At 41.6% G+C, this 12,964-nt stretch overlaps 1 protein-coding gene across 1 annotated transcript in view; it reads right to left on the bottom strand.

Moving 5' to 3' along the window:
• The window catches only part of EPB41L4B (erythrocyte membrane protein band 4.1 like 4B), a 181,790-nt gene that overhangs the window by 60,630 nt on the left and 108,196 nt on the right, over nucleotides 1-12,964 (bottom strand). The window contains exon 17 of the mRNA XM_074899418.1: nucleotides 9,250-9,365. Within this exon, the coding sequence (XP_074755519.1) occupies nucleotides 9,250-9,365 (116 nt within the window). The remainder of the gene's footprint in view (nucleotides 1-9,249; nucleotides 9,366-12,964) is intronic.

Raw genomic sequence — 12,964 nt, 5'->3', positions numbered from 1 at the left:
ACTGAGGTGGAGGGAAGATACATGGAAAAAGACCAGTCAGGCCCTGGAGTGGTTGCTCAAATCTGCGATCACATTGAGGAAGCGAAACATTGTCTCAAAATACCCCACAGCAGGTAGAAGAGGGAAAGGTTCACAACACTCAACTATTGGTTTCTTATACCACCCTAAGTATGTGAAGGGGCTTTGCAAATTTAACCAGAGGGATCTGAAGGGATCTCCACGTAATTGCAAGCCAAGCAAAAACTCCTTCATCAGAAAGAAAAGAAAAATCCAGGAAGTTTAAACACTGCTGCTGCTGTTTCCACTTGATGTCAATCCTTTACCTACGCAGTGATCTGGATCAGAAATCTAAAGCCTCAGGACAGCTAGTTTAGTGACCTGTTCAAACATGACCCAAAGGTTTTGTGCCTTGAACAAACTACATCCAGCAGAAATGCCAGTATGAATAAATCTCCCGTGCAGGAAATAAAAAAAAAAAAAACCAGAAAAAAGACAAGGACAATGTAATACCAATGCATAAACGAACAGGGTATGATTGAGACCAGGATTGTCAATGTGAACTCTGAAACAATCAAACTGTAGTATTTTACATGTCTTTAAAGAAGAATTGGGCAATGGCATAACAGCCATTGCAAACTTTTCTATTCTTCCTGGAAATGAGACCTGAATTACAGCCCACTAACAGCTTAGATTATGCATTCATTTTCCACTGTCATTGCTCCAAAGAGTGAGTGGTTGTGTACACCTGGACAGAACAGATATGTAATGCTGTCATGCAGATTTCAGACAAAACAGGTACAAGGGATCAGTAAGCCAGGTCCCGTGCATCCTTGAGGTTCATCTCTGGCAAAGTATTTCAAGACAGAACCAGTCATTTTTTAGCCACTGAAATTACCATATGTTTAGCTCTTTAACTTCAAAACCTGACTCCTTCATCCTTCCTTCTGCCCTCCCCTATGGCATCCCACTGGCTGACGGCAACTACAACCTTACTGACTCTTCTCTCAGGCTGGCAAACAATCACAGACAAAAAGGAACATCAAGATTTGCGGGACACTTTCTGCAAGTGGAGCAAATCACAAACGCCAATTATGTTGCCTGAGGAAACTGTTCTGCAGACACTGGAGGGGGGGGGGAAAGCCAGACCTCTGCAGAACTCCATTGAGACTGCAAGATATTTCTCACGTGCAAGCAAAGTTGGTCTAGCAGCATTCTGCATCCAAAATGCCATAGCTGCCAGGTATGATTTTGAACAACTGACTAACTGTTAAAGGATTGCTTATCATGAGATTTTTTTTCTCTGGCAAATTTCTAATAATTCTTACATGTTTATTTGCCAAGCCACATGTAAACAGTAGTGGAAGATATTTTTTGACTTTTCATTCTCCACACTTTCCTCCTAAGGGAAAAAGAAAATACTTAAAATAAGAAGTGACAGCCTCTAGCTGGAAGAAACTAATGGAACTGCAGTCATCTATTCAGTCTTGAATATAATAGTATTTCTGGCAAGCATATGAAAAAACCCACGACATATTTGTTGGCCATAGGTATCTTTTCTGGGGTACTCATGAGGTTGGGAACTGGAGATATTCAAAAGGACAAAATTAACTGAAGAAAGCACAACTTTTCTTTCACCAATAATCTTGGTAGCCACAGTGCACTACTATACACTTTAAAAGGGCTGCTGTTATCGTCAGCTTTTAAGTGAGTTGATTTCTAACAGCAGAAAAAACAACACACTAAGCAGCGGCATTTCTAAAGGCCATGCAAAATCCCACCTATTGTTTTAACTGGATACAAATTAAATATCGTGTCAGTCAAGCAAGATTAAGCAACTGTAGCATACTAGCTAAATCAAGACAACGGATGCTTGCTTAGGACACAAGCTTATTTTGTAAAATTGCAGAGTCCCATTCTTCTGTGATTCAGATGGATATGGATATTTTCCAGTCATTATGTTCTTCCTCCCCTGCCCAATTTCCCCACATTGACCAAGAGCAAGATAAAAGCCCTTGGGACTGCCCTGTAGTTGGGAACCCTCAAAAGGTCTAAATCTCCTTGCTGTGTTCAGGATTATACCAGATGACTCCATGTAATGGAGACTGTCCCCAGCGTGGGATCTGATGTGCAAGTCTCACATTGAGATTCTCCTAACTTGAGAGGTCCAAACGCCAATGCTTGCTGACCTGGCTGAAAAGGGAAAGCTGCTGCTGCTGCTGGATGTTGCAGACTTCTTCGAGGCCATTCCTGGGCATTCAGTTCTGCTTTAGCCCTTGTTTGGGTCACGCTTCAAGGGTTTCACCTTCAAGCAAGCAAAATTTGCTTTGCTTGCACTCCACCAGGAGCTGTAGCGCCTTTAGTGACCGATCACACACAAAGAGCAGATATTGCTGCAATTGCTGCTTGGCCTCGTCCTGCTCCCCAGATGCTGAGCCAGCAGCCGAAGGCCACCACCTCCCCCTGCCCCAGTGGAAATGCTGACTGCACACAAACGCCATATGGGGCTTGGGAGTGCTCGACCTGAGCCAGACCTCCTCGAGCTTCTGAACATATGTGAAAGCCTTCTTTGCCAGCCTGTCTTGCCAACGACGGATTTTTCTGCCACAGTGTAGCACATCCTGAATCGTTACTGAATTCTGCTCTCACATAGCTCGTTAGCTGAAACTATTACACTAGTCAGTGGCACTGAAGATCAAGACTGAAAGCGAACTCAAATTACAGAACAAAGTAGCACCTTCTTACTGCAGACTATTAGCATCTATGTAAATTCCTATTGTTCCTTAATGGCATTGATTTTTACATATAAGCCCGTTCACCAATTTAACTCCTAAAGTGCAACTGTCCTCAAGAAGGTGAAAGAAAATAAGTATTTCAGGACTATACAAAGACATACACTACCTCCTAGGGTTCATTTCACTAGTTTATAAGAAAATCAAAGATCTAAAACCTGCCTGCATTAGGAATTTCTATATACTATTGCTGCAAGAATGAAAGCTGTAATCTACTTTATTTTGCTGTATAATAAAGAAATATTATATTTCCAGAATCCTTATCATTTGCAGTGACGAGTGAAACATAAAAATAACAGCTGGGTATTCAAATGTTGTACCAGGTTGGCAGTTATTAAAATTTTATTTTAATTTATAAACTAAGACCGTTATATGTGGAAGTTGATAAAAAAATAAACATGGCACGATGTTAATGAAAATTCCAATGTTATAATTTCTTATGTAATTCCAAAGAATCTGAGATGCCCCTTTCAGGTGAATGAGAGTCAAACTTCCATTTGAAAGAAATAATCTTCTTGCTTAAAATTGCAACCTAAACTCATCCTAAAAGGTTTAGAAATGAGGAAAAAACCATTAAGATATCTGATAACACTCCAATTTTCTATCTCCAGTTCTGCTAGTGCTAAAAACTAGTAATATGTTCAGATCACTTTCGCCATTGATGCAGAACTTTATTTTTCCAGAGAAGGAAAACAATGGAGAATTGCGTTTAAATGGCTTTGATAGAAGTGAGTTGAACAAGCTAAGATAGATACACACATAAAACTAGATGCCTTTTTTTCTTTTCATAATTGAAGTCTTGGGTTTGCTTTTCTCCTCCCAAACATTTACTTTAAATTCAATTACATTTGCTGATACTAGAACTGAAGGCAGATTTGTACAGTTAGACAATGATGACACTGGCTTTGGTTTGCAAAGCTAACTGAATATTAAGTACACGTACAGAATATAAAAATAGTTGCATGAAACACAGCAATATCACTCCCGTACTTAACATTTCCATTGCCTCTGCTTTAAAATGTTCATGCTTTGTTCCACATCAAACTGTGTACCGAAAGCAAGATTCATGATCTTTTGCCTCTGTGAATTTATCAATAGTCTCTTCTTAGCCAAACAGTATGTTTAAAACAGGTATTAGCTGGAAATGTCTGAAGAATTGAATTAATATTTTGTTTAGGAATTCAGGTCTATTCTTCATAGCTAGTCATCACTACTAGTGGGTGGTAAAATTTTAATGAAGACAACACAGATATATAGGTTCTGAATGCACACTAGCTATGTAAGGTCAAACCCTTTGGTTTCCTGGGACTCAACTACATCTGCAAATGTACATGAAAATCTACAGAGTCTTTCACCCCTTTCTACCAGGAGATTAACTGAATTCTTTCCATGTGATAGCTAACACCAATTATGAACAGACACCATAATGGTAAAACCTATATGCTTATGTGTTATTTGAGACAAAGTTTGCAAGCAGAAGCTGCATCTTTTATTAGAAAAATACATTTTGAAAAACAAAGAAACAAAAAACCCAACCCCTCATTAAGCTGCCAGATACGCAAGACCTTCCTCAGGTCAACTAACAGTTGGTCTAATGAAAGAGATAACTCCCAATAAATCTTGTTATGCATATAACCTTGGAGCAAACCTCTTCAATTGCTGGTATCAAATTTATTTTATAAAATGCTATTGCTCGATATTATTAGATCCTGCCTCTGTCAGTGCCAAGCTTCATGCTAGGCTTATTGGGTCATGGCAGCCATGTTTTCCAGGGTATACCCTCTGATCAGTGTATCGCATAGAAGAGTCTCAGATATATCAATAAAGTGAGTTGGTTTTGTGGGGTTTTTTTAAACCACAAATGACTTTTGCAACTGCAGTAGCTTTAGACTTCACAGCTGCTCACAGAGCAGGTAGTTTCACAGCTTTTTTGGAAGTGGTATCATTTGCAAGCAGTCAGTATTGTAACTGCGTAGCCCTGTAAGATGGTGTTGCCAGCTAGCAAAAGGCCATAAGCTTTGAACAGAGTCTGTAAAGCCATAGAGGCTGAAACCTTCTTGAACTGCTTGCAGCTTTGTTTTACCAGGTTTAGCTGTAACTGCAATAATTTTATACAGAAAACAGTGCACAAGCAGTTATTCTTTGTAGAATGAGATATTTATGACTCTGGCACAATGATATAGTATAAAACCACACACAGCTGGTATAACAGAGGCCTTGAGAGGTGGAGACACAGGAGGTGGTGTAGAGGAGCACAGACATGGGGTGATAGCATGAGGGGCACAGGCTAGTCCTAGAGACCCCATGGCTATAAACAACTGACCAATAGCCAGTTAAAGAACTATATACCTGGACAAAACTGGTTTTAGGGACAATGAAGAGAGTGAAGACATAGTATCTAGCATATCTATGTAAAAGCCACCACGTATAGTAAGTTCGGGTGTAACGTGAAAATGCAGATCAGTGAAGAAAGAGCAATGTGTAGAAGCACGTTTACAAACATACAAAAGGATCCAAAGTGGATCCTAGAGTGAGGAAGAAGTCATGAACATGACTGGATGGAACACTGGAACAGCCTGCCCAGGGAAGTAGTTGCAACCATCCCTGAAGGTACTTAAAAGACATGTAGATGTGGCACTGAGGGACATGGTTTAGTGGGGGACTTGGCAGTGCTAGGTTAACAGTTGGACCCAATGATCTTAAAGGTCTTTTCCAACCTAAACAATTCTATGATTCTGTGACCATCATAGCACCCCCTCTGACCCCACGAGAACGAAATCACCAACCTTAGGACCCAGGGGTATAGGGGAAGGGTGAGCATAACATCAAGAAAAAGGGTAGAAACAATTTGAACTGTATTATTATTCTTTCTTTTTATGTAATAATTACATCTGGACTAATAATTGCTAGACTCCCAAGATTTCAGAAATGCTAACAATGCATTCTTGCCTTTATATTTTATATATATATATATATATACACACACATACACACATGAGCAAGGGGAGATGGGAGAACACATTTTTCTAATGAAAGGTTTGCAAGAAAGAAAATCAGAAATACATTCACAGCTACAACACCTAGGCTTGTCTCTCCTGGAGATTAAGGAGTCTGCTAGCACCAAAGGGCATGAAACACATGTTGAAACTGACTTTTATCATTCAGAGGGTGGACAGACATGTCCACTGTACCAAACAGCTCTGGAAAAGAGATTGGACACATCCATTCATCATTCCCATGAGACGAAGTTTGCTGTAGCAGACAATCAAATTAATTAACTGCTGAATCTAATTTATCCAATTTCTTGTTAATTTTCCTATGGGTTGATTATTAAGCCTGACAAATTCCAGCCCCAAAGCGCTTTGCTTGAAAAAATAATAATTAGCAAAAGGAAGAGGAAGTGAAACTTGGGACTCCACAATAGGTGTGGAAATCATGGCTTTATTTTCAGTAACAGATCAAATGAAGCAGCTTTGTAACCGCTTCACTGGTTTTGTTTAAGTGTAATATTTCAGAAGATGCAAAACTAAGGAATAAAAAGCACTTAGTAGAATAGAAATCAATGGAGTAGTGCAGGAGAGCTGTTAATGTTCAATTTTTTTGCCAGAAACTAGACACACTGACCACTCATTAAAATCTGTTTGCTGCTGGACTGAGTAGCTAGTTAAATATCATAGCCAAAGGAGCTTTAAAGGCCACACTCTTAGCGAAAAATGTTTGTCACAGTTCAGGGCTCTTCAATCCTGTCTAACCTGCCCCGCTGCCTTTGTGCTGGGTGATGCTCCACAACATTTCAGCCCCAGGTTAGCCCAATATTTATCTCGTTCACCAGAGAAGCCATCTGCTGAGGTGACTCCAGGCTCTCCTCACAGCTCAAAGACCTGTGGCTGGTTTGTTTTAGCTTTATGAGCTCTGTGTACACATTTCACTAGGATCTAGGTCAGAAAATGATGCTTGAAGAAGAAAACACAAACAAGGGGCCAAAAGAACTTGAGAATGATTTGCTGATCACAACCCCACAGCCTGTAACATGAGGGCTTGATTGCTGAGGTGCTTTTCAGTGGTGACTCTGGGCCTGTTTCAAGAGCATGTACAATTTTCAGATGGCTTAAATGGCAATTTTAATAAAATTTGAGGGACTGGCCTCCTTCACATTCACACGGTAACTGCTGTTCATGGGATTGCTGCCCAGCTCTTCAACTCAAACCCTCTATGACTGCCAGGAGAGGGTTTTCATTAGACAGCACATGTCTCTAGCCTTGCCTTCTGCTGAGCTTCTGCCAGAAACAGAAGCATTTAGCAGCTCCTGGTGCTCTTTGCAAGACTTTTTCATCAGCTAGACTTTGACTGATGGCAGTCTCACCACAGCAGACACAGGCTGCATTTACTATGCAGCTGCATTTATTGTGAAGCACTGACTCGCTATGATACTCAGTTCTGCTAATTGCTCCTCAAATAAATAATCCACCTGACTGTGGACAAGATTCTAGAGCTGTCAGGACAAGCCAGAGAAAACCATTAATTATAGAAGAGCTGAGTTCTCCCTCCATGGATTTTCAGAGAATAAGAGCGAGAGGATCAGAGGTCAGGCTTTGCCAGGCAGAAATCGCAGCAACTCTATTGGGACTACTTGCACAGTATGGTGGAGAACAGGACCAAAGTGTTTTAAGCTTTCTTTTAAAGAAAGAAGAAAGACCATAAATCTACTAATTCTGAGATCCCAACGGTACTACTGAGATCATATATTTGGATCTTTTGTGCAACACAGGCCAGGCTGGGTTATCCTCTTGTGCACTGTGGTCAACATGGAGAGAGTCCTCTCACTTCTTCACTTTAGCCCTCTATATACGTCAAACTGAGCTGTCAATAAGCTCAATAGTGTAGGACAGTGCTTAAAAGCATGTTTTGGATATTGCACCTAAATGAATGTTCTCAGCTGGGGTTCAGATAGAGTGTCAGTAATTACATTTGAACTACAGTGCTCCTTTCGCAAGACCTGGAGATTTACTGGATGAACCTGTGAGATGGAGAATTTTCCTTTGGCAAACTATGTCCTTGCTTAATTAGCTTTGTCTGTAAAAAACTGTACTTATTACCAGTTAAGAGAATTTCTAGAAGAACTAGAGAAATGTCCATGGGAAAAAGATTACTTCTTTTCTGTTTCACCCCAGTTTGTCTACTTTATGATTTAACTTTTTATCCCCACTGAAACCAACCAGTCAGACAAAATAACAGCTCCTCACAGATGATAACAAATAGATTTGGGAAAATGTCTAAAATATTCCCCTTCACCTGTCTCCAAAAGTCATGACATAGGTCATTGCCTCATGACCACATTCATAAGGAGTAAGGACTGCAGTCCTTAGCTGAAATACACCACCACCCCATGACACACCCTGAACACTGTCTTCAAGCAAATCTTCATGACAGAAAATCCAATGCATTATGGATTAACTTCACTTAACCAGAATGTTGAAAAAAAGTATTCCAAGATTTCATTTTTTATTAGAAACACCTGACTCACTGATTTTCAGCCTTGAGTTCCATCTCCTGGATCCTCTCATCCAGAGAAAAGAAAGATTATGCTATATAGCCCCTTTGTGCTTGTCCTTTTCATACACTTTGCCACCTCCTCTCTGATTTTAATTTCTCTAATGCTTGTTGAAATAATATCAATAACAAAAGGCTGTTTGTAAAACCAAAGTAAAGTAATTTAATTGAGTTCTCCCCTGAACAGATAGAAAACTCTTGAAACACCACGTTTCTTTTAACAGGTTTGTAGAGTCCCTGGGGAACCAGACCCACCTGATTTGAAGCCAGTGGCAATGCTCTCATTGACTTCACTGGGTCCAGCTCAGGACTGATGTGATTGCAAACCAGAGGTCCAGGTCTCTGTGGCTCTATCCAAACTCAGTTCAAGGTATCCCACAGCGCGGGCACAGTGGATTTTGCCTCACATGGTTTCAAGGAGCCACTGACCCGCTGGCCTCTGATCTCTGGCAGAAACAGTGGGCCACAGCTGTTTTGCCACCTCTGAAAAAAGTCACTCATAAAACACCCACTAACATCAGATGCTGGGGGGGGTGGTGGTGGTGGTGGTTAAGGCATAACACAGATCCTCATGTAGAAAAACAAGACTTTTTTTATCACTTAAAGTGTTATTATTTTTTTACAGCTCTGAGCTGCCTAGATGACTAACTCTTCACAACTGAACTGAAACTACATCATAACATTGTTGCAGCAGCTTCTGATATTTTAAAAGGCAAAGTTGAAGGAAATGCTAAATCTAAAAATGAAGCCCCAGTCCCATAGGGAGATGGTGAGAGGTGATTAAAAAGTAAGCCAGTTGCAGATGAATGTTGATTTGAATTGGCGGTGAAAAAGCAGCAGCTTTTAAATATGAAGTGACAAAGGGGCTCTCTGGCATATATATGTAAAAGTATATATGTATATGCTATACCTTGTTCATGCTGACGTGCAGGGCTGGCCATGGTCCAACTACCTTCACACTCTCCGTTTCTATTTTCTTCAGATGAGAAGTTTCATCATAAAGAAGGGGAAGTCCTGAGCTCAGTTCTAAAAGATTCCCAAGAGAAAGAAAGAAAAAAACACAGTCTGAAGGGATGCTACAGAAGAACTGCAGAGCAAGACACTCAACTGCATTTGCAGAGACAGTGGTCAGCAAACCATCTTCCCTCTAAGCCCCTCTAAAATGTTTCATAATTATGCCTGTTGGGTCATTATGCCTTCTTCTATTTAGCAAACAATTCCTCCCCCTCCTCCTTCTTTCCCATCCCTTCGTTTCAGCAGGGCTTTTGCCAGCTTTGGGCTAGATACTTCTCTCCTTACCACCCCCCCTCCACCCCCTTTATATTCTAAAACTCAGTTGACACCAGAGGGATTATTTATGCAGCCAAGGTGCCACTCTCAGAACATGTGATGTGTAAAGAGATCAGAGTATAGCTTTTGGCTTCTCTCAGACATCTTTATTTATATGCCAGCCTCTTTAAGACTGTTGTTAGGAATTTGCTGTGTTTTGTCAACAGAGATTTTGAGCAAGCCACTGACACAGAAAGACAAGAAAAAATATTTTTTGAGACAGTCCTGAAAGGTCTCTGACAACATCTTGGGGATGGTGTAGCATATATATGTATATTTGCAAATACTCTGAGAAAAAAGACCTTCATCATGTGATGATTTACCTAATCTTTGCATCCTCCTATATTTCTTTTTGCCATGGATTTTTGGTAATAAAAGCTGGGAACAATCCGGTAATCCCTGGAGTCTGATTCAAAGCCCAGTGAAAACAATAAAAGCCTTGCACTGACTGCAGTTTGGTTTGGATCAGGTTCTTTAGCTGTCCTAAGAATATTAAATATTACTCACTCAAGATCTAATTCTACAGCTGTTCAAATATACATTAAAGGCTTTGCTGACTGAAGAAAAACTGCTAAAACCAGCTTATAGGGATATAAGGAAAAAGCTGGTTTTGGCATTTGTGAAACATTATCGGACCCTGAGGTAATAATGTCCTAGAAAGGGTTACAATATCAGCATTGACCTCCCCTTGGTGGTCTCTCATCACAGTTAGTGATGCCAGAGTTCTGCATTTCTCACATCACAGCTGCTGCCATGGACTTGAAACTGGGAAACTGCCTGATGATACCCGGGAAGAAATTACCACAGCTGTAAGATAAGACACGATGATTGTTTGGTTGTTGGTTGCTTTTTTGAAGAAACCGTCATTCTACTTTCCTGTCAAGAAAGAACGTAGAGGGGCAAAACTGCCTTATTTAAATTATTTAAGTTTGCTGATTTAAAACTGACTTTTAAACTGGGGGGTTTTTTGTTTAAAGGCAGAGCTCTGGAAAACAAGATACACAGTTTAGCCTTTTAACTCAACCTTGAAAACAGATTATTAAAAAGGCAAAAACCTGAAGTCCTACAAAAGCCATACATTTCCTGAGTCAGCATTAAGTCTTGGCAAAACTAGGCTTTCATTTCAAGAAAGCATTTGGCAGCACTGTGGCTTTTCAAAGCACTGTTTTCAGCTTGCAACTCAGTCTGTATTACACCATTCTCTGCTCTGGGTTATACAAGGACTTTTGTAGTGAGCAGTTCAGGAATAAAGGCTGTCTTTTTTTAAGTGATAACCTGCAAGCTCAGCCCAGAGTTCAAGAGGCAAGCTGGGCCCCCTCTTCTCATTCATCATTTTACACCATAAAAATTCTGCAAGCTACCTTGCGTACTTGTTGGCATCTGCTTTCAGTGATAGTCCCAGCTGTTGCTGGTAGATCTGCTCATGTGTACCTGATAATCCATGCACGATGTTGCCATGCCAATTAGGCTTAGCGAGTGGCTCACCCTCTCTGTGTGGTGAGCCTGGCACTGTAAGGCTAACTGCTGTTGAATACAGCAGTCCCTGCGAATACATGGGGGAAACTCTGCTGCAGTGTACGTTAGCTTTGAGGTGAAGGGCAGCATCGCAAATACAATAATCAGGCTGAATGCAGGAAAACAACCTCTTCTGCTGAACTGCCTTCATAAACACATGTCAGATTTGTTTCACCGGATTTCACTTCTTCCAGTAATTGAAGTAGACAAATTACTTGGAATGTGAAAAATCAGGTAGATCTGGGCCAGGTTTGTTTTCTGTAACAAAATCCCAGGCCATGTGTTTGCTGAGAAACATGCACCAGTATTTAAAGGGAACCCTGGCTGGGCGTAATGTCGATTCTCTCTCTCCTTGACCATGTCCTCCAAACTGTGCTAGAATTTTGACATTTATCAGAATAGGTGTAAGTGGAGCAAAGGCAGATGCTTTCTCTGTCTCTTCAACCCAATGCCGGGTACATATCGGTGGGTCACTCCACGTTCCACTTCAGATGAACTTAAAACCACCTCAGAGTTCAGAGATGAGTCCAGTCCACAGGAACTGGAATAAGTCACAAACACCCATGGTCCCTTGGAAAACCACAGGGTAGACAAACTGAAGTGCTGGTGTGCACAGCCTCATGGGAAGGTTTCCACTTAGAATAGCATATTCCCCCCATGAGACCTTTTGGCTCTCCAGGCATTTCCACTCAAGATATTTTGTTTGCAAGCACTCCATGAGAGTGTCCCCAGGTTAGTGACCACTTACTTCCTAGAAACACTTTCCCATCAGTGGCCTTTCCACACAGCCTGGAGACAGATATCAGTCCCCTGTGTCCCCACATGTCTGATGCAGACCCCCAATAGCGTCTCCTCTCTGCCTGAGTTTTTCTTGTCCCAGACAGTCTGCCATGTATGCCATCCTAGATAATCAACTGACAGCCAGCATGCTCCTAACCATTTCAGCACATACACTACAAGCCTTTTCCACAGGCTCTCCACAAGACGGTTTTCTCAGCTGAAATAGCCTGAGCAGCATTTTCATGAGTCCATTAAAAATAAACTAAACCAAAACAAGACCACTGAGCACCAACCTTGAAAAGGCACCCAGGCCTGTCACTCCAAACTACAAGTGAGTAACCTTGGTTGTGTTATGAGGGAAGTGGTCCTATCCATACCTGCACCGCTCTAATGGCATAAACATGCCAGGTCTAACTGCAGACTGGCCTTTCAAGGGAAATCAGCTTTGTGCCTCTGGCTGGGTGCATAGGTATGGGTCTCCTCAGGGGCTCAGTGATGAGGGGCCGTGGGACAGTGTGCCTGCATTAAGACAAGCCAGCACTCGGCATGCACAGCTGCCTGAACAGCTCAGCCAGATGCAGCCGGCATGCTCACCCCACAGCCTCCCCTCAGAGGTGTCCCATCCCTTTCTGCACTCTTAGAGAAACTGAGAATTGGCATATGGCGCTATTGGCATTGAGTCATGTCAGAAACCAGCACCGATTCCCTTTTCTCTAACCGAATAGTTAGCATGAACCAGCCTGAAGCAGACAAAACGAAGAGAAAGGCAAATCTATCACCAGGAACAGGTGCTACAGGCACATCCTATTGTTGAAGTCCCCTTCAGAGCATCGCAGCTCAGGGAGGCTGCACCCTGTCAGCTGTGCGGGGTTTGGGGGAGGAAGCTCATCCTCCCCATGCCTGGGTAGACGCAGCCTCCAGGGCCCTACGTTTCATCTCACAGGTAACACTCACTGGGCACAAAGAGATGAGCTCCCAACGTTTACCCTTAGGATTTCCTA

Source organism: Athene noctua, chromosome 2 (assembly GCF_965140245.1).
Source record: "Athene noctua chromosome 2, bAthNoc1.hap1.1, whole genome shotgun sequence".
NCBI lineage: Eukaryota > Metazoa > Chordata > Aves > Strigiformes > Strigidae > Athene > Athene noctua.
The sequence above is the reverse complement of the archived record's forward strand: the minus strand, read 5'-3'. Positions and strand labels throughout refer to the sequence as shown.